This window comes from Taudactylus pleione, unplaced genomic scaffold (assembly GCF_031769625.1).
Source record: "Taudactylus pleione unplaced genomic scaffold, aTauple2 ptg000469l, whole genome shotgun sequence".
Classification (NCBI taxonomy): Eukaryota; Metazoa; Chordata; class Amphibia; order Anura; family Myobatrachidae; genus Taudactylus; species Taudactylus pleione.
This window is the reverse complement of record NW_028284871.1, coordinates 427,911-449,259: the sequence shown is the minus strand read 5'-3', so window position 1 is coordinate 449,259 and position 21,349 is coordinate 427,911. Positions and strand designations below refer to the sequence as shown.

At 50.8% G+C, this 21,349-nt stretch overlaps 1 protein-coding gene across 1 annotated transcript in view; it reads left to right on the top strand.

Annotated features, from left to right (window-relative positions):
• Window positions 1-21,349, top strand: part of LOC148504052 (V-set and immunoglobulin domain-containing protein 2-like) — a 196,695-nt gene that overhangs the window by 113,100 nt on the left and 62,246 nt on the right. Inside the window, exon 5 of the mRNA XM_088448858.1 lies at window positions 3,991-4,146. Within this exon, the coding sequence (XP_088304984.1) occupies window positions 3,991-4,146 (156 nt within the window). The remainder of the gene's footprint in view (window positions 1-3,990; window positions 4,147-21,349) is intronic.

The following is a 21,349-nucleotide window of genomic DNA, read 5'->3' as shown; positions in this document are numbered from 1 at the left end:
ACTCTCTGTCCTATCACACTCTCTGTCCTATCACACTCTTTGTCCTAAGGAACTCTCTGTCCTATGATTCTGACTTTTCAGCATTTATGTACTAAGTGAGTTATCATGTGACTTACCTTTCCTACCTGTGCTGAAGGTCAGGTTTACTACTTGCCTTTGTTCTGTGAGCTCATGCATGGACGTTGCCATGTTTATGTCAGGTGACCACTTTCCCCCCAGTCAGAGTGCTCCTTGCTTCAGCTGACTCTCGCAGCCAATCAGTGACCAGCAACTGCTATGTAAAAGTGTCCATCCACTAGATGACAGGCAAAATACTGCACAATTACGACATTGTAATCATGCAGTCGTTTGTCTGTCTGTGATGAGCCTGCACTGAACGAGCAGTTGTTCAGTCTACACCAGTGATTCCCAACCTCGGTCATCAAGGCACACTAACAGTCCTGGTTTTGGTGATATCCAGGCTTGAGCACAGATGGTTAAATCAAAATAACTGAGGTACTAATTAAATCACCTGTGCTCCAGTATGGCTATCCTCAAAACCTGGACTGTTAGAGTGCCTTGAGGACCGTGGTTGGGAACCCCTGGTGTAGGCACATCAATCATCTGCAAACATGTTGAATCTGATGATATCGTCAGGTTGTACAACATATTTGTACGATGATAGATGTCTAAATGACCAGCAGGAGCGCACATCACTGGTCATTTTAGATATTTTTTAAACAATCTGCGAACGATTTTCAAACAATTATCAAACGATTATCGAATTATCAAAAGATAACGATATCGTTATAATTTAATCGCTCAATTTAATAGTCTAGTGGATGGGCACCTTAAAGCTGCCCATCCACTAGCAGACCTCAAAACGACTGCACAATTACGACATTGTAATCGTGCAGTCGTTTGTCAGTCTGTGATGCGCGTACACTGACCGAGCAGTCATTCATTGCAAACTCATCAACCATCTGCAAACATGCTTATCGTCAGGTTGTCCAGCATGTTTGCCCGATAATAGATGTCTAAACGACCAGCAGGAGCGCGCATTGCTGGTTGTTTTGCAAACGATTTTCAAATGATTATTGAATGATAACGATATCGTTATATCGCTCAATTTAATCACCTAGTAGATGGGCACCTTAATGGCGCATACACACGGTCAGATCTGTCAGATGAACGTTTGAACAATTTTTACCAATGACTTGAACGATTTTACCAATAATTTGAATGATTGAACGATTTCAGACAGTATTAAAATGAATGGAATCATCCAAATTTGACTGCAAACACATCAGATGTCAGATATCGCTATCTGACATGCGGGAACGCCCATCGTTCATCGTTGCTGGCTCACGTGTCAGATTTTCCTTCAGATATGAACGACTGAACAATTTTTAAAATCGTTTTCATTCAGATCTGACAAGATCTGACCGTATGTATGCACCATAAGTCTTCCCTGAAGACGAGATGACTGCCAGAGCAATAAGTCACATCCGAATTCCAGATTCCTGTTGTTGCAGCACGTCACATTGCTATTCCTGGCTCCAGTTAGTAGTAAGACTACGGTACTTCGTTTTCTACAGTTTATTGCTTTGCTGGATTCCCTATGCACTAAGACTTCCAAGCCTCAGGCTTTCCTGACATTGGGCACTTATCAGCTAAATTTCTGCAATTCCAGCTACAGCATATCTGCCGCCAGACTCTCAACTCTGTGCAGACTTCAGCTAGAGGGCCTGATCTATTGCGGTCGCAGCTCCGTAATCGCACGCAAGTCTGCTGCGAAAATATGCTAATGAATGCTACCGCAAAGACGTCGCAGACCAACATAAAGACGCCCACTTCCTCTATATCCGTAACCACCTGCAATGCAGCGAAAACATCGGTACCATGAAGTAACATTGGAGCCTCACACACAATTACAGCAGCTCTGACCTTATGCAGAAGTGTCTGCTTCTCAGATTGCTGCCGTGACTCCTTCCAGACTAATTATCCACCTGTGGGTCTCACCCGAGTATCTTGCCTGTATTTCCTAATTGCACAGAGTTCATCTCAGTCTTGTTACCAGCTGCTGGATTAGTGCACTCCTCATTCTGCTCCCCTCGGACAGTGGTGAATCTGTGTAGCCAGGAGCCTCTATGGACATGTCGGTGGTGGATGCTCCCAGCAGCTCTGAGGGTGCATAAAACACAATCAGAGCGTGTAAGGAGTATCCCCCACCAGGAGCTCTGAGACAGGGCATCCGCCAGCATTGCCAGTAGGGCGCTCAGCTATAAGATATTTTTAAGTACCTAACAAAGTAATAACAGCAACACAAACTAGAAGAGCCATCGGAAAACTTGGATCAGGCCATAGTTAGTTTTCACTGTACAAGTCCAGCATGTGACTTACCAGAGACCCCATCACCATATAGGACCTGCCTCCATACAGACTGAGCTACCTAGGCTTACACTGCCTAAACCGTTAAATATATCACAACGATGGCCCTTATTTTGTACCATGTAGAGATGGATAAGTATTATCCGGTTTCTCCAGAACCATTGATGTAAGCCCTGATCACTGATATACAATGTCAGGATTTCCATTTTGTTACCGTTCTGATTTCATTTACGTGAAAAACAATTGTGTAAGTCTAATTCCTGGTAAGAGTCGGCTTTGGCGTGACAATAAAGCACTGGGACCAACACTTACGGTGGTAGCGAATGTTTTGCCCACAGACCACTGTATGTGGCCCTTTTGCGCGTCACTTCAAAACTAAATCATTTCGTGTTGATGTCAGGAGGGAAAATGACAAATAAGGAAATCATATAAGACATCGGTTAAGAGAGACTCGCTGTAAATTCAAAATGGCTCCTGTGCAAAAAATGGCGGTTCGCTAGTTATTAACAATTCGATTCATTGACATTTATTTTATAGATAATAAAAGTGATTTTATTGTGTAATATTGCGTTGAATGCAGACCTTTCTTCTTATAGTTATACTATCACATTACTTCCTCGTTCCGGTCCCTTCGCTGCCAGTGCGCAAATGTGTCTCCGCTCCCTAAAAACTCACTTCTTCTTGCAAATTTATCAAAATGCAGAAAATCCTCTTAACTTCCTAGACTGCTATCACAGGTTGAGTCTCCCATATCCAAAATGCTTGGGACCAGGGGTATTTTAGATGATGGAATATTCTGTATTATGGAATAATTGCATATCATAATGAGATATCTTAGGAATGGGACCCCCAATATACACACAGAATGCATTTATGTGTTATATACACCTTATACACACAGCCTGCAGGTCATTATATACAATATGTTTAATAATTTGTGCCCTAAGGCACACATCCACTAGACGATCTGCCCCCTGTGATTTTCCCTTGATTTTTCCCTTCAAATTTTATCTTTCAGTCTGAACGATTTGCAAACGATAACAATACGAGAACAATAAATTGGATGGAAAACCAGCACGACGCACGATGCAGTAAACGACGAACGGAAGCGCACATCGTTCATCGTTTATGACATTTCAACGAACGATTTGTAAACGATAAATGAACGATATCGCTCACTTTTATCGTCTAGTGGATGCGCGCCTTTAGACAAAGTTTCTGTACATTGAACAATCAAAAGTTTCATTATCTCAGTCATGCCAAAAAAATTCCGTATTTCGGATAATTTGGATATGGGAAACGCAACCTGTACCCTCTCTACAGAGTTCACACAAAACTTACATGTGTTCTCTTTCTATACTCAAACAATTCTCTGACCCAATGATATTGCTGTGTGATTGGACGATGTAGAACACAATGACTTACAATATATGGCACTTACTCTTATGTATCAAACTCCTATATTCATATAGATTGTAAGCTTATCAGCCTCATTTCTCGTTGTTATATTACAATGTTTGCTCCCAATGTACATAAATAGATGAGGATAAATGTATGTTTAGTAACGATATGTGAACATTGGTTTAGAGAATTATACATATCTGGGTTCTATCTCTACAGTCCCTCCCTCAAGTCCGGACTGTTCCAGCGAAGGCCAAGGCAAAGAAGGAGGGAGGATTTATCTCCGATGTTCAGTAACAGAAGGGGTTCCAGTGCCAACGTTCAAATGGGAGAAAATCCAACCTGACGGTCAGGTGCTCATCACCAGCCAAGAAGGTGAGAACATCAAACCCTTCATCATTTCCCCTAATACGCTCTGGAACATTTCTAAAAACAGATGGAAGGGGACCGAGAATCAACAGGAAAAAGGGAAACTCTAATCCCCAGCTCAGAACCAGCCTCTAATTATTTGCACCCATATGTCCCTGATTCCTTCAGCTAATATCACCACTTCTACACTTAGACCACTGGCTATGTACAGAAACCTCTCATTAATTTGGCTGCTGCTAATGTAAGGAAAGGTCACCAGACTGCCTACATGAGCAGGCCAAGCCAATCGGTGACATAAGTGATGTGGCCTGAGTGACGTGGCCTGAGTGACGTGGCCTGAGAAAAGGGAGGGGAAGGGCAGGAAGAATGATCTCTGAAATCTCAACTATTTATAAGTCCTGGGTAGAGATTAATGATCCATTACTAATCTCATTGGTCACTTTTGAAGAAGCCTCAGATCTCTTGATCACTGATCATTTAATTCAACCTGTCAGCTCAGGAGAAATATTTAAAGGTGATATTTGAATACCTTACTCTCGGCCTGCCTATCCCTCCTCATATACATACAGTGTAAGCACAGCCCAGCATAGGGACGCCCACTGCTGCCTCCTCATATACATACAGTGTAATCACAGCCCAGCATAGGGACACCCACTGCTGCCTCCTCATATCCATACAGTGTAATCACAGCCCAGCATAGGGACACCCACTGCTGCCTCCTCATATCCATACAGTGTAATCACAGCCCAGCATAGGGACGCCCACTGCTGCCTCCTCATATCTGTACAGTGTAATCACAGCCCAGCATAGGGACGCCCACTGCTGCCTCCTCATATCTGTACAGTGTAATCACAGCCCAGCATAGGGACGTCCACTGCTGCCTCCTCATATCTGTACAGTGTAAGCACAGCCCAGCATAGGGACGCCCACTGCTGCCTCCTCATATCTGTACAGTGTAAGCACAGCCCAGCATAGGGACGCCTACTGCTGCCTCCTCATATCCATACAGTGTAATCACAGCCCAGCATAGGGACACTCACTGCTGCCTCCTCATATCCGTACAGGGTAAGCACAGCCCAGCATAGGGACGCCCACTGCTGCCTTCTCATATCTGTACAGTGTAATCACAGCCCAGCATAGGGACGCCCACTGCTGCCTCCTCATATCTGTACAGTGTAAGCACAGCCCAGCATAGGGACACCCACTGCTGCCTCCTCATATCCGTACAGTGTAATCACAGCCCAGCATAGGGACGCCCACTGCTGCCTTCTCATATCTGTACAGTGTAATCACAGCCCAGCATAGGGACACCCACTGCTGCCTTCTCATATCTGTACAGTGTAATCACAGCCCAGCATAGGGACGCTCACTGCTGCCTTCTCATATCTGTACAGTGTAATCACAGCCCAGCATAGGGACGCCCACTGCTGCCTTCTCATATCCGTACAGTGTAATCACAGCCCAGCATAGGGACGCCCACTGCTGCCTCCTCATATCCGTACAGTGTAATCACAGCCCAGCATAGGGACGCCCACTGCTGCCTTCTCATATCCGTACAGTGTAATCACAGCCCAGCATAGGGACGCCCACTGCTGCCTTCTCATATCCGTACAGTGTAATCACAGCCCAGCATAGGGACGCCCACTGCTGCCTCCTCATATCCGTACAGTGTAATCACAGCCCAGCATAGGGACACCTACTGCTGCCTTCTCATATCCATACAGTGTAATCACAGCCCAGCATAGGGACACCCACTGCTGCCTTCTCATATCTGTACAGTGTAATCACAGCCCAGCATAGGGACGTCCACTGCTGCCTTCTCATATCTGTACAGTGTAAGCAGAGCCCAGCATAGGGACACCCACTGCTGCCTTCTCATATCCATACAGTGTAAGTACAGCCCAGCATAGGGACGTCCACGGCTGCCTCCTCATATCCGTACAGTGTAATCACAGCCCAGCATAGGGACGTCCACTGCTGCCTTCTCATATCCATACAGTGTAATCACAGCCCAGCATAGGGACACCCACTGCTGCCTTCTCATATCTGTACAGTGTAATCACAGCCCAGCATAGGGACACCCACTGCTACCTTCTCATATCTGTACAGTGTAATCACAGCCCAGCATAGGGACACCCACTGCTACCTCCTCATATCTGTACAGTGTAAGCACAGCCCAGCATAGGGACACCCACTGCTGCCTTCTCATATCTGTACAGTGTAAGCACAGCCCAGCATAGGGACGCCCACTGCTGCCTCCTCATATCCGTACAGTGTAATCACAGCCCAGCATAGGGACACCCACTGCTGCCTTCTCATATCTGTACAGTGTAATCACAGCCCAGCATAGGGACACCCACTGCTGCCTTCTCATATACGTACAGTGTAAGCACATCCCAGCATAGGGACACCCATTGCTGCCTTCTCATATCTGTACAGTGTAAGCACAGCCCAGCATAGGGACGTCCACTGCTGCCTCCTCATATCCGTACAGTGTAATCACAGCCCAGCATAGGGACCCCCACTGCTGCCTTCTCATATCTGTACAGTGTAATCACAGCCCAGCATAGGGACGCCCACTGCTGCCTCCTCATATCCGTACAGTGTAAGCACAGCCCAGCATAGGGACGCCCACTGCTGCCTCATCATATCCGTACAGTGTAATCACAGCCCAGCATAGGGACACCCACTGCTGCCTCCTCATATCCGTACAGTGTAATCACAGCCCAGCATAGGGACGTCCACTGCTGCCTCCTCATATCTGTACAGTGTAATCACAGCCCAGCATAGGGACACCCATTGCTGCCTTCTCATATCTGTACAGTGTAAGCACAGCCCAGCATAGGGACGTCCACTGCTGCCTCCTCATATCCGTACAGTGTAATCACAGCCCAGCATAGGGACCCCCACTGCTGCCTCCTCATATCCGTACAGTGTAATCACAGCCCAGCATAGGGACGCCCACTGCTGCCTCCTCATATCTGTACAGTGTAAGCACAGCCCAGCATAGGGACGTCCACTGCTGCCTCCTCATATCCGTACAGTGTAATCACAGCCCAGCATAGGGACGCCCACTGCTGCCTCCTCATATCCGTACAGTGTAATCACAGCCCAGCATAGGGACACCCACTGCTGCCTCCTCATATCTGTACAGTGTAATCACAGCCCAGCATAGGGACGCCCACTGCTGCCTCATCATATCCGTACAGTGTAATCACAGCCCAGCATAGGGACGTCCACTGCTGCCTTCTCATATCCATACAGTGTAATCACAGCCCAGCATAGGGACGCCCACTGCTGCCTCCTCATATCCATACAGTGTAAGCACAGCCCAGCATAGGGACACCCACTGCTGCCTCCTCATATCCGTACAGTGTAAGCACAGCCCAGCATAGGGACGCCCACTGCTGCCTTCTCATATCCGTACAGTGTAATCACAGCCCAGCATAGGGACACCCACTGCTGCCTCCTCATATCTGTACAGTGTAATCACAGCCCAGCATAGGGACGCCCACTGCTGCCTTCTCATATCCGTACAGTGTAATCACAGCCCAGCATAGGGACACCCACTGCTGCCTCCTCATATCTGTACAGTGTAATCACAGCCCAGCATAGGGACACCCACTGCTGCCTCCTCATATCCGTACAGTGTAATCACAGCCCAGCATAGGGACGCCCACTGCTGCCTCCTCATATCCGTACAGTGTAATCACAGCCCAGCATAGGGACACCCACTGCTGCCTTCTCATATCTGTACAGTGTAATCACAGCCCAGCATAGGGACACCCACTGCTGCCTTCTCATATCCGTACAGTGTAATCACAGCCGAGCATAGGGACACCCACTGCTGCCTTCTCATATCTGTACAGTGTAATCACAGCCCAGCATAGGGACACCCACTGCTGCCTCCACATATCTGTACAGTGTAATCACAGCCCAGCATAGGGACGCCCACTGCTGCCTTCTCATATCTGTACAGTGTAATCACAGCCCAGCATAGGGACGCCCACAGCTGCCTCCTCATATCTGTACAGTGTAATCACAGCCCAGCATAGGGACGCCCACTGCTGCCTTCTCATATCTGTACAGTGTAATCACAGCCGAGCATAGGGACGCCCACAGCTGCCTCCTCATATCTGTACAGTGTAATCACAGCCCAGCATAGGGACGCCCACTGCTGCCTCCTCATATCTGTACAGTGTAATCACAGCCCAGCATAGGGACGCCCACTGCTGCCTCCTCATATCTGTACAGTGTAATCACAGCCCAGCATAGGGACGCCCACTGCTGCCTTCTCATATCTGTACAGTGTAATCACAGCCCAGCATAGGGACGCCCACTGCTGCCTCATCATATCCGTACAGTGTAATCACAGCCCAGCATAGGGACGCCCACTGCTGCCTTCTCATATCTGTACAGTGTAATTACAGTCCAGCATAGGGTAACCTACTGCTGCCTTCTCATATCTGTACAGTGTAATCACAGCCCAGCATAGGGACGTCCACTGCTGCCTTCTCATATCTGTACAGTGTAATCACAGCCCAGCATAGGGACACCCACTGCTGCCTTCTCATATCTGTACAGTGTAATCACAGCCCAGCATAGGGACGTCCACTGCTGCCTTCTCATATCTGTACAGTGTAAGCAGAGCCCAGCATAGGGACGTCCACTGCTGCCTCCTCATATACGTACAGTGTAATCACAGCCCAGCATAGGGACACCCACTGCTGCCTTCTCATATCTGTACAGTGTAAGCAGAGCCCAGCATAGGGACGTCCACTGCTGCCTCCTCATATACGTACAGTGTAATCACAGCCCAGCATAGGGACGTCCACTGCTGCCTCCTCATATACGTACAGTGTAATCACAGCCCAGCATAGGGACCCCCACTGCTGCCTTCTCATATCTGTACAGTGTAATCACAGCCCAGCATAGGGACGACCACTGCTGCCTCCTCATATCCGTACAGTGTAATCACAGCCCAGCATAGGGACACCCACTGCTGCCTCCTCATATCTGTACAGTGTAATCACAGCCCAGCATAGGGACACCCACTGCTGCCTTCTCATATCCATACAGTGTAATCACAGCCCAGCATAGGGACACCCACTGCTGCCTTCTCATATCTGTACAGTGTAAGCACAGCCCAGCATAGGGACGCCCACTGCTGCCTTCTCATATCTGTACAGTGTAAGCACAGCCCAGCATAGGGACGCCCACTGCTGCCTTCTCATATCCATACAGTGTAAGCACAGCCCAGTATAGGGACACCCACTGCTGCCTTCTCATATCTGTACAATGTAATCACAGCCGAGCATAGGGACACCAACTGCTGCCTTCTCATATCTGTACAGTGTAATCACAGCCCACCATAGGGACGCCCACTGCTGCCTCCTCATATCTGTACAGTGTAATCACAGCCGAGCATAGGGACGCCCACTGCTGCCTCCTCATATCTGTACAGTGTAATCACAGCCCAGCATAGGGACGCCCACTGCTGCCTTATCATATCCGTACAGTGTAATCACAGCCCAGCATAGGGACGCCCACTGCTGCCTCCTCATATCTGTACAGTGTAATCACAGCCCAGCATAGGGACACCCACTGCTACCTCCTCATATCTGTACAGTGTAATCACAGCCCAGCATAGGGACGCCCACTGCTGCCTTCTCATATCCGTACAGTGTAAGTACAGCCCAGCATAGGGACGTCCACTGCTGCCTCCTCATATCTGTACAGTGTAATCACAGCCCAGCATAGGGACGTCCACTGCTGCCTCCTCATATCTGTACAGTGTAATCACAGCCCAGCATAGGGACGTCCACTGCTGCCTTCTCATATCCATACAGTGTAATCACAGCCCAGCATAGGGACACCCACTGCTGCCTCCTCATATCCGTACAGTGTAATCACAGCCCAGCATAGGGACACCCACTGCTGCCTTCTCATATCCATACAGTGTAATCACAGCCCAGCATAGGGACACCCACTGCTGCCTCCTCATATCCGTACAGTGTAATCACAGCCCAGCATAGGGACGCCCACTGCTGCCTCCTCATATCCGTACAGTGTAATCACAGCCCAGCATAGGGACGCCCACTGCTGCCTCCTCATATCCGTACAGTGTAAGCACAGCCCAGCATAGGGACACCCACTGCTGCCTTCTCATATCAGAACAGTGTAAGCACAGCCCAGCATAGGGACACCCACTGCTGCCTCCTCATATCTGTACAGTGTAAGTACAGCCCAGCATAGGGACGCCCACTGCTGCCTCCTCATATCTGTACAGTGTAAGCACAGCCCAGTATAGGGACACCCACTGCTGCCTCCTCATATCCGTACAGTGTAAGCACAGCCCAGCATAGGGACGCCAACTGCTGCCTCCTCATATCTGTACAGTGTAATCACAGCCCAGCATAGGGACACCCACTGCTGCCTTCTCATATCCGTACAGTGTAATCACAGCCCAGCATAGGGACACCCACTGCTGCCTTCTCATATCCGTACAGTGTAATCACAAGCCAGCATAGGGACGCCAACTGCTGCCTCCTCATATCCGTACAGTGTAATCACAGCCCAGCATAGGGACGCCCACTGCTGCCTCCTCATATCTGTACAGTGTAATCACAGCCCAGCATAGGGACACCCACTGCTGCCTCCTCATATCCGTACAGTGTAATCACAGCCCAGCATAGGGACACCCACTGCTGCCTTCTCATATCCGTACAGTGTAATCACAAGCCAGCATAGGGACGCCAACTGCTGCCTCCTCATATCCGTACAGTGTAATCACAGCCCAGCATAGGGACGCCCACTGCTGCCTCCTCATATCTGTACAGTGTAATCACAGCCCAGCATAGGGACACCCACTGCTGCCTCCTCATATCCGTACAGTGTAATCACAGCCCAGCATAGGGACACCCACTGCTGCCTCCTCATATCTGTACAGTGTAATCACAGCCCAGCATAGGGACGCCCACTGCTGCCTCCTCATATCCGTACAGTGTAATCACAGCCCAGCATAGGGACACCCACTGCTGCCTTCTCATATCCGTACAGTGTAATCACAGCCCAGCATAGGGACACCCACTGCTGCCTCCTCATATCCGTACAGTGTAATCACAGCCCAGCATAGGGACACCCACTGCTGCCTCCTCATATCTGTACAGTGTAATCACAGCCCAGCATAGGGACGCCCACTGCTGCCTCCTCATATCCGTACAGTGTAAGCACAGCCCAGCATAGGGACACCCATTGCTGCCTTCTCATATCTGTACAGTGTAAGCACAGCCCAGCATAGGGACGTCCACTGCTGCCTCCTCATATCTGTACAGTGTAATCACAGCCCAGCATAGGGACACCCATTGCTGCCTTCTCATATCTGTACAGTGTAAGCACAGCCCAGCATAGGGACGTCCACTGCTGCCTCCTCATATCCGTACAGTGTAATCACAGCCCAGCATAGGGACCCCCACTGCTGCCTTCTCATATCTGTACAGTGTAATCACAGCCCAGCATAGGGACGCCCACTGCTGCCTCCTCATATCCGTACAGTGTAATCACAGCCCAGCATAGGGACACCCACTGCTACCTTCTCATATCTGTACAGTGTAATCACAGCCCAGCATAGGGATGCCCACTGCTGCCTTCTCATATCCGTACAGTGTAATCACAGCCGAGCATAGGGACACCCACTGCTGCCTCATCATATCCGTACAGTGTAATCACAGCCCAGCATAGGGACGCCCACTGCTGCCTCCTCATATCTGTACAGTGTAATCACAGCCCAGCATAGGGACGTCCACTGCTGCCTCCTCATATCTGTACAGTGTAATCACAGCCCAGCATAGGGACGTCCACTGCTACCTTCTCATATCTGTACAGTGTAATCACAGCCCAGCATAGGGACGTCCACTGCTGCCTTCTCATATCCATACAGTGTAATCACAGCCCAGCATAGGGACGCCCACTGCTGCCTCCTCATATCCGTACAGTGTAATCACAGCCCAGCATAGGGACGCCCACTGCTGCCTCCTCATATCCGTACAGTGTAATCACAGCCCAGCATAGGGACACCCACTGCTGCCTCCTCATATCTGTACAGTGTAATCACAGCCCAGCATAGAGACGCCCACTGCTGCCTTCTCATATCCGTACAGTGTAATCACAGCCCAGCATAGGGACGTCCACTGCTGCCTCCTCATATCTGTACAGTGTAATCACAGCCCAGCATAGGGACACACACTGCTGCCTCCTCATATCTGTACAGTGTAATCACAGCCCAGCATAGGGACGCCCCCTGCTGCCTTCTTATATCTGTACAGTGTAATCACAGCCCAGCATAGGGACGTCCACTTCTGCCTTCTCATATCCATACAGTGTAATCACAGCCCAGCATAGGGACACCCACTGCTGCCTCCTCATATCCGTACAGTGTAATCACAGCCCAGCATAGGGACACCCACTGCTGCCTTCTCATATCCGTACAGTGTAATCACAGCCCAGCATAGGGACGCCCACTGCTGCCTCCTCATATCTGTACAGTGTAAGCACAGCCCAGCATAGGGACACCCACTGCTGCCTTCTCATATCTGTACAGTGTAATCACAGCCCAGCATAGGGACGCCCACTGCTGCCTCCTCATATCTGTACAGTGTAATCACAGCCCAGCATAGGGACGTCCACTGCTGCCTCCTCATATCTGTACAGTGTAATCACAGCCCAGCATAGGGACGTCCACTGCTGCCTTCTCATATCTGTACAGTGTAATCACAGCCCAGCATAGGGACACCCACTGCTGCCTCCTCATATCTGTACAGTGTAATCACAGCCCAGCATAGGGACGTCCACTGCTGCCTTCTCATATCTGTACAGTGTAATCACAGCCCAGCATAGGGACACCCACTGCTGCCTTCTCATATCTGTACAGTGTAATCACAGCCCAGCATAGGGACACCCACTGCTGCCTTCTCATATCTGTACAGTGTAATCACAGCCCAGCATAGGGACGTCCACTGCTGCCTTCTCATATCTGTACAGTGTAATCACAGCCCAGCATAGGGACGTCCACTGCTGCCTTCTCATATCCATACAGTGTAATCACAGCCCAGCATAGGGACACCCACTGCTGCCTCCTCATATCCGTACAGTGTAATCACAGCCCAGCATAGGGACACCCACTGCTGCCTCATCATATCCGTACAGTGTAATCACAGCCCAGCATAGGGACGCCCACTGCTGCCTCCTCATATCTGTACAGTGTAATCACAGCCCAGCATAGGGACGTCCACTGCTGCCTCCTCATATCTGTACAGTGTAATCACAGCCCAGCATAGGGACGTCCACTGCTGCCTTCTCATATCTGTACAGTGTAATCACAGCCCAGCATAGGGACGTCCACTGCTGCCTTCTCATATCCATACAGTGTAATCACAGCCCAGCATAGGGACACCCACTGCTGCCTCCTCATATCCGTACAGTGTAATCACAGCCCAGCATAGGGACGCCCACTGCTGCCTCCTCATATCCGTACAGTGTAATCACAGCCCAGCATAGGGACACCCACTGCTGCCTTCTCATATCTGTACAGTGTAATCACAGCCCAGCATAGGGACACCCACTGCTGCCTCCTCATATCCGTACAGTGTAATCACAGCCCAGCATAGGGACCCCCACTGCTGCCTCCTCATATCCGTACAGTGTAATCACAGCCCAGCATAGGGACACCCACTGCTGCCTTCTCATATCTGTACAGTGTAATCACAGCCCAGCATAGGGACACCACTGCTGCCTCCTCATATCTGTACAGTGTAATCACAGCCCAGCATAGGGGCCCACTGCTGCCTTCTCATATCTGTACAGTGTAATCACAGCCCAGCATAGGGACGCCCACTGCTGCCTCCTCATATCTGTACAGTGTAATCACAGCCCAGCATAGGGACACCCACTGCTGCCTCCTCATATCTGTACAGTGTAAGCACAGCCCAGCATAGGGACGCCCACTGCTGCCTTCTCATATCTGTACAGTGTAATCACAGCCCAGCATAGGGACACCACTGCTGCCTCCTCATATCTGTACAGTGTAAGCACAGCCCAGCATAGGGACGCCCACTGCTGCCTTCTCATATCCGTACAGTGTAATCACAGCCCAGCATAGGGACGCCCACTGCTGCCTCCTCATATCCGTACAGTGTAATCACAGCCCAGCATAGGGACACCCACTGCTGCCTTCTCATATCTGTACAGTGTAATCACAGCCCAGCATAGGGACCCCCACTGCTGCCTCCTCATATCCATACAGTGTAATCACAGCCCAGCATAGGGACACCCACTGCTGCCTTCTCATATCTGTACAGTGTAAGCACAGCCCAGTATAGGGACGCCAACTGCTGCCTCCTCATATCCGTACAGTGTAAGCACAGCCCAGTATAGGGACGCCAACTGCTGCCTCCTCATATCCGTACAGTGTAATCACAGCCCAGCATAGGGACACCCACTGCTGCCTTCTCATATCTGTACAGTGTAAGCACAGCCCAGTATAGGGACGCCAACTGCTGCCTCCTCATATCCGTACAGTGTAAGCAGAGCCCAGCATAGGGACACCCACTGCTGCCTTCTCATATCTGTACAGTGTAAGCACAGCCCAGTATAGGGACGCCAACTGCTGCCTCCTCATATCCGTACAGTGTAAGCACAGCCCAGTATAGGGACGCCAACTGCTGCCTCCTCATATCCGTACAGTGTAATCACAGCCCAGCATAGGGACACCCACTGCTGCCTTCTCATATCTGTACAGTGTAAGCACAGCCCAGTATAGGGACGCCCACTGCTGCCTCCTCATATCCGTACAGTGTAAGCACAGCCCAGTATAGGGACGCCAACTGCTGCCTCCTCATATCCGTACAGTGTAATCACAGCCCAGCATAGGGACACCCACTGCTGCCTTCTCATATCTGTACAGTGTAATCACAGCCCAGCATAGGGACGCCAACTGCTGCCTCCTCATATCCGTACAGTGTAATCACAGCCCAGCATAGGGACGCCCACTGCTGCCTTCTCATATCCATACAGTGTAATCACAGCCCAGCATAGGGACACCCACTGCTGCCTCCTCATATCTGTACAGTGTAATCACAGCCCAGCATAGGGACGCCCATTGCTGCCTTCTCATATCCGTACAGTGTAATCACAGCCCAGCATAGGGACACTCACTGCTGCCTTCTCATATCTGTACAGTGTAATCACAGCCCAGCATAGGGACGCCCACTGCTGCCTCCTCATATCTGTACAGTGTAAGCACAGCCCAGCATAGGGACACTCACTGCTGCCTTCTCATATCTGTACAGTGTAATCACAGCCCAGCATAGGGACGCCCATTGCTGCCTTCTCATATCCGTACAGTGTAATCACAGCCCAGCATAGGGACGCCCACTGCTGCCTCCTCATATCTGTACAGTGTAATCACAGCCCAGCATAGGGACGCCCTCTGCTGCCTCCTCATATCTGTACAGTGTAATCACAGCCCAGCATAGGGACGCCCACTGCTGCCTCCTCATATCCGTACAGTGTAATCACAGCCCAGCATAGGGACACTCACTGCTGCCTCCTCATATCTGTACAGTGTAATCACAGCCCAGCATAGGGACACTCACTGCTGCCTCCTCATATCTGTACAGTGTAATCACAGCCCAGCATAGGGACGCCCACTGCTGCCTCCTCATATCTGTACAGTGTAATCACAGCCCAGCATAGGGACGCCCACTGCTGCCTCCTCATATCTGTACAGTGTAATCACAGCCCAGCATAGGGACGCTCACTGCTGCCTTCTCATATCCTTACAGTGTAAGTACAGCCCAGCATAGGGACGCCCACTGCTGCCTTCTCATATCCGTACAGTGTAAGCACAGCCCAGCATAGGGACTCCCACTGCTGCCTTCTCATATCCGTACAGTGTAATCACAGCCCAGCATAGGGACGCCCACTGCTGCCTCCTCATATCTGTACAGTGTAATCACAGCCCAGCATAGGGACACCCACTGCTGCCTTCTCATATCCGTACAGTGTAATCACAGCCCAGCATAGGGACACCCACTGCTGCCTTCTCATATCCATACAGTGTAATCACAGCCCAGCATAGGGACACCAACTGCTGCCTTCTCATATCCATACAGTGTAAGCAGAGCCCAGCATAGGGACGCCCACTGCTGCCTTCTAATATCCGTACAGTGTAAGCACAGCCCAGCATAGGGACCCCCACTGCTGCCTTCTCATATCTGTACAGTGTAATCACAGCCCAGCATAGGGACTCTCACTGCTGCCTTCTCATATCCGTACAGTGTAATCACAGCCCAGCATAGGGATACCCACTGCTGCCTTCTCATATCCATACAGTGTAATCACAGCCCAGCATAGGGACGCCCACTGCTGCCTTCTCATATCCATACAGTGTAATCACAGCCCAGCATAGGGACGCCCACTGCTGCCTTCTCATATCCGTACAGTGTAATCACAGCCCAGCATAGGGACGCCCACTGCTGCCTCCTCATATCTGTACAGTGTAATCACAGCCCAGCATAGGGACGCTCACTGCTGCCTTCTCATATCTGTACAGTGTAATCACAGCCCAGCATAGGGACGTCCACTGCTGCCTTCTCATATCTGTACAGTGTAATCACAGCCCAGCATAGGGACGTCCACTGCTGCCTTCTCATATCCGTACAGTGTAATCACAGCCCAGCATAGGGACGCCCACTGCTGCCTCATCATATCCGTACAGTGTAATCACAGCCCAGCATAGGGACACCCACTGCTGCCTTCTCATATCTGTACAGTGTAATCACAGCCCAGCATAGGGACACCCACTGCTGCCTTCTCATATCTGTACAGTGTAATCACAGCCCAGCATAGGGACACCCACTGCTGCCTTCTCATATCTGTACAGTGTAATCACAGCCCAGCATAGGGACACCCACTGCTGCCTTCTCATATCTGTACAGTGTAAGCACAGCCCAGCATAGGGACACCCACTGCTGCCTTCTCATATCTGTACAGTGTAAGCACAGCCCAGCATAGGGACGCCCACTGCTGCCTCCTCATATCCGTACAGTGTAATCACAGCCCAGCATAGGGACGCCCACTGCTGCCTTCTCATATCCATACAGTGTAATCACAGCCCAGCATAGGGACACCAACTGCTGCCTTCTCATATCCATACAGTGTAAGCAGAGCCCAGCATAGGGACGCCCACTGCTGCCTTCTAATATCCGTACAGTGTAAGCACAGCCCAGCATAGGGACACCCACTGCTGCCTCCTCATATCTGTACAGTGTAAGCACAGCCCAGCATAGGGACACCCACTGCTGCCTCCTCATATCCGTACAGTGTAATCACAGCCCAGCATAGGGACGCCCACTGCTGCCTTCTCATATCCATACAGTGTAATCACAGCCCAGCATAGGGACGCCCACTGCTGCCTCCTCATATCTGTACAGTGTAAGCACAGCCCAGCATAGGGACACCCACTGCTGCCTCCTCATATCTGTACAGTGTAATCACAGCCCAGCATAGGGACACCCACTGCTGCCTCCTCATATCCGTACAGTGTAATCACAGCCCAGCATAGGGACACCCACTGCTGCCTCCTCATATCTGTACAGTGTAAGCACAGCCCAGCATAGGGACGCCCACTGCTGCCTTCTCATATCTGTACAGTGTAAGCACAGCCCAGCATAGGGACACCCACTGCTGTCTTCTCATATCTGTACAGTGTAAGCACAGCCCAGCATAGGGACACCCACTGCTGCCTTCTCATATCTGTACAGTGTAAGCACAGCCCAGCATAGGGACACCCACTGCTGTCTTCTCATATCTGTACAGTGTAATCACAGCCCAGCATAGGGACTCCCACTGCTGCCTCCTCATATCTGTACAGTGTAATCACAGCCCAGCATAGGGACACCCACTGCTGCCTCCTCATATCCGTACAGTGTAATCACAGCCCAGCATAGGGACGCCCACTGCTGCCTCCTCATATACGTACAGTGTAATCACAGCCCAGCATAGGGACACCCACTGCTGCCTTCTCATATCTGTACAGTGTAATCACAGCCCAGCATAGGGACACCCACTGCTGCCTCCTCATATCTGTACAGTGTAATCACAGCCCAGCATAGGGACACCCACTGCTGCCTCCTCATATCCGTACAGTGTAATCACAGCCCAGCATAGGGACACCCACTGCTGCCTTCTCATATCCGTACAGTGTAATCACAGCCCAGCATAGGGACACCCACTGCTGTCTTCTCATATCTGTACAGTGTAATCACAGCCCAGCATAGGGACGCCCACTGCTGCCTCCTCATATACGTACAGTGTAATCACAGCCCAGCATAGGGACACCCACTGCTGCCTTCTCATATCTGTACAGTGTAATCACAGCCCAGCATAGGGACACCCACTGCTGCCTTCTCATATCCGTACAGTGTAATCACAGCCCAGCATAGGGACACCCACTGCTGCCTCCTCATATCCGTACAGTGTAATCACAGCCCAGCATAGGGACACCCACTGCTGCCTTCTCATATCCGTACAGTGTAATCACAGCCCAGCATAGGGACACCCACTGCTGCCTTCTCATATCCGTACAGTGTAAGCACAGCCCAGCATAGGGACACCCACTGCTGCCTTCTCATATCTGTACAGTGTAAGCACAGCCCAGCATAGGGACACCCACTGCTGCCTTCTCATATCCGTACAGTGTAATCACAGCCCAGCATAGGGACACCCACTGCTGCCTTCTCATATCTGTACAGTGTAAGCACAGCCCAGCATAGGGACACCCACTGCTGCCTTCTCATATCCATACAGTGTAATCACAGCCCAGCATAGGGACACCCACTGCTGCCTTATCATATCCGTACAGTGTAAGCACAGCCCAGCATAGGGACACCCACTGCTGCCTTCTCATATCTGTACAGTGTAAGCACAGCCCAGCATAGGGACACCCACTGCTGCCTTCTCATATCTGTACAGTGTAATCACAGCCCAGCATAGGGACGCCCACTGCTGCCTTCTCATATCTGTACAGTGTAAGCACAGCCCAGCATAGGGACACCCACTGCTGCCTCCTCATATCTGTACAGTGTAATCACAGCCCAGCATAGGGACGCCCACTGCTGCCTCCTCATATCCGTACAGTGTAATCACAGCCCAGCATAGGGACGCCCACTGCTGCCTCCTCATATCCGTACAGTGTAATCACAGCCCAGCATAGGGACGCCCACTGCTGCCTCCTCATATCCGTACAGTGTAATCACAGCCCAGCATAGGGACACCCACTGCTGCCTTCTCATATCCATACAGTGTAATCACAGCCCAGCATAGGGACGCCCACTGCTGCCTTCTCATATCCATACAGTGTAATCACAGCCCAGCATAGGGACGCCCACTGCTGCCTCCTCATATCTGTACAGTGTAAGCACAGCCCAGCATAGGGACACCCACTGCTGCCTCCTCATATCTGTACAGTGTAATCACAGCCCAGCATAGGGACACCCACTGCTGCCTCCTCATATCCGTACAGTGTAATCACAGCCCAGCATAGGGACACCCACTGCTGCCTCCTCATATCTGTACAGTGTAAGCACAGCCCAGCATAGGGACGCCCACTGCTGCCTTCTCATATCTGTACAGTGTAAGCACAGCCCAGCATAGGGACACCCACTGCTGTCTTCTCATATCTGTACAGTGTAAGCACAGCCCAGCATAGGGACACCCACTGCTGCCTTCTCATATCTGTACAGTGTAAGCACAGCCCAGCATAGGGACACCCACTGCTGTCTTCTCATATCTGTACAGTGTAATCACAGCCCAGCATAGGGACTCCCACTGCTGCCTCCTCATATCTGTACAGTGTAATCACAGCCCAGCATAGGGACACCCACTGCTGCCTCCTCATATCCGTACAGTGTAATCACAGCCCAGCATAGGGACGCCCACTGCTGCCTCCTCATATACGTACAGTGTAATCACAGCCCAGCATAGGGACACCCACTGCTGCCTTCTCATATCTGTACAGTGTAATCACAGCCCAGCATAGGGACACCCACTGCTGCCTCCTCATATCTGTACAGTGTAATCACAGCCCAGCATAGGGACACCCACTGCTGCCTCCTCATATCCGTACAGTGTAATCACAGCCCAGCATAGGGACACCCACTGCTGCCTTCTCATATCCGTACAGTGTAATCACAGCCCAGCATAGGGACACCCACTGCTGTCTTCTCATATCTGTACAGTGTAATCACAGCCCAGCATAGGGACGCCCACTGCTGCCTCCTCATATACGTACAGTGTAATCACAGCCCAGCATAGGGACACCCACTGCTGCCTTCTCATATCTGTACAGTGTAATCACAGCCCAGCATAGGGACACCCACTGCTGCCTTCTCATATCCGTACAGTGTAATCACAGCCCAGCATAGGGACACCCACTGCTGCCTCCTCATATCCGTACAGTGTAATCACAGCCCAGCATAGGGACACCCACTGCTGCCTTCTCATATCCGTACAGTGTAATCACAGCCCAGCATAGGGACACCCACTGCTGCCTTCTCATATCCGTACAGTGTAAGCACAGCCCAGCATAGGGACACCCACTGCTGCCTTCTCATATCTGTACAGTGTAAGCACAGCCCAGCATAGGGACACCCACTGCTGCCTTCTCATATCCGTACAGTGTAATCACAGCCCAGCATAGGGACACCCACTGCTGCCTTCTCATATCTGTACAGTGTAAGCACAGCCCAGCATAGGGACACCCACTGCTGCCTTCTCATATCCATACAGTGTAATCACAGCCCAGCATAGGGACACCCACTGCTGCCTTATCATATCCGTACAGTGTAAGCACAGCCCAGCATAGGGACACCCACTGCTGCCTTCTCATATCTGTACAGTGTAAGCACAGCCCAGCATAGGGACACCCACTGCTGCCTTCTCATATCTGTACAGTGTAATCACAGCCCAGCATAGGGACGCCCACTGCTGCCTTCTCATATCTGTACAGTGTAAGCACAGCCCAGCATAGGGACACCCACTGCTGCCTCCTCATATCTGTACAGTGTAATCACAGCCCAGCATAGGGACGCCCACTGCTGCCTCCTCATATCCGTACAGTGTAATCACAGCCCAGCATAGGGACGCCCACTGC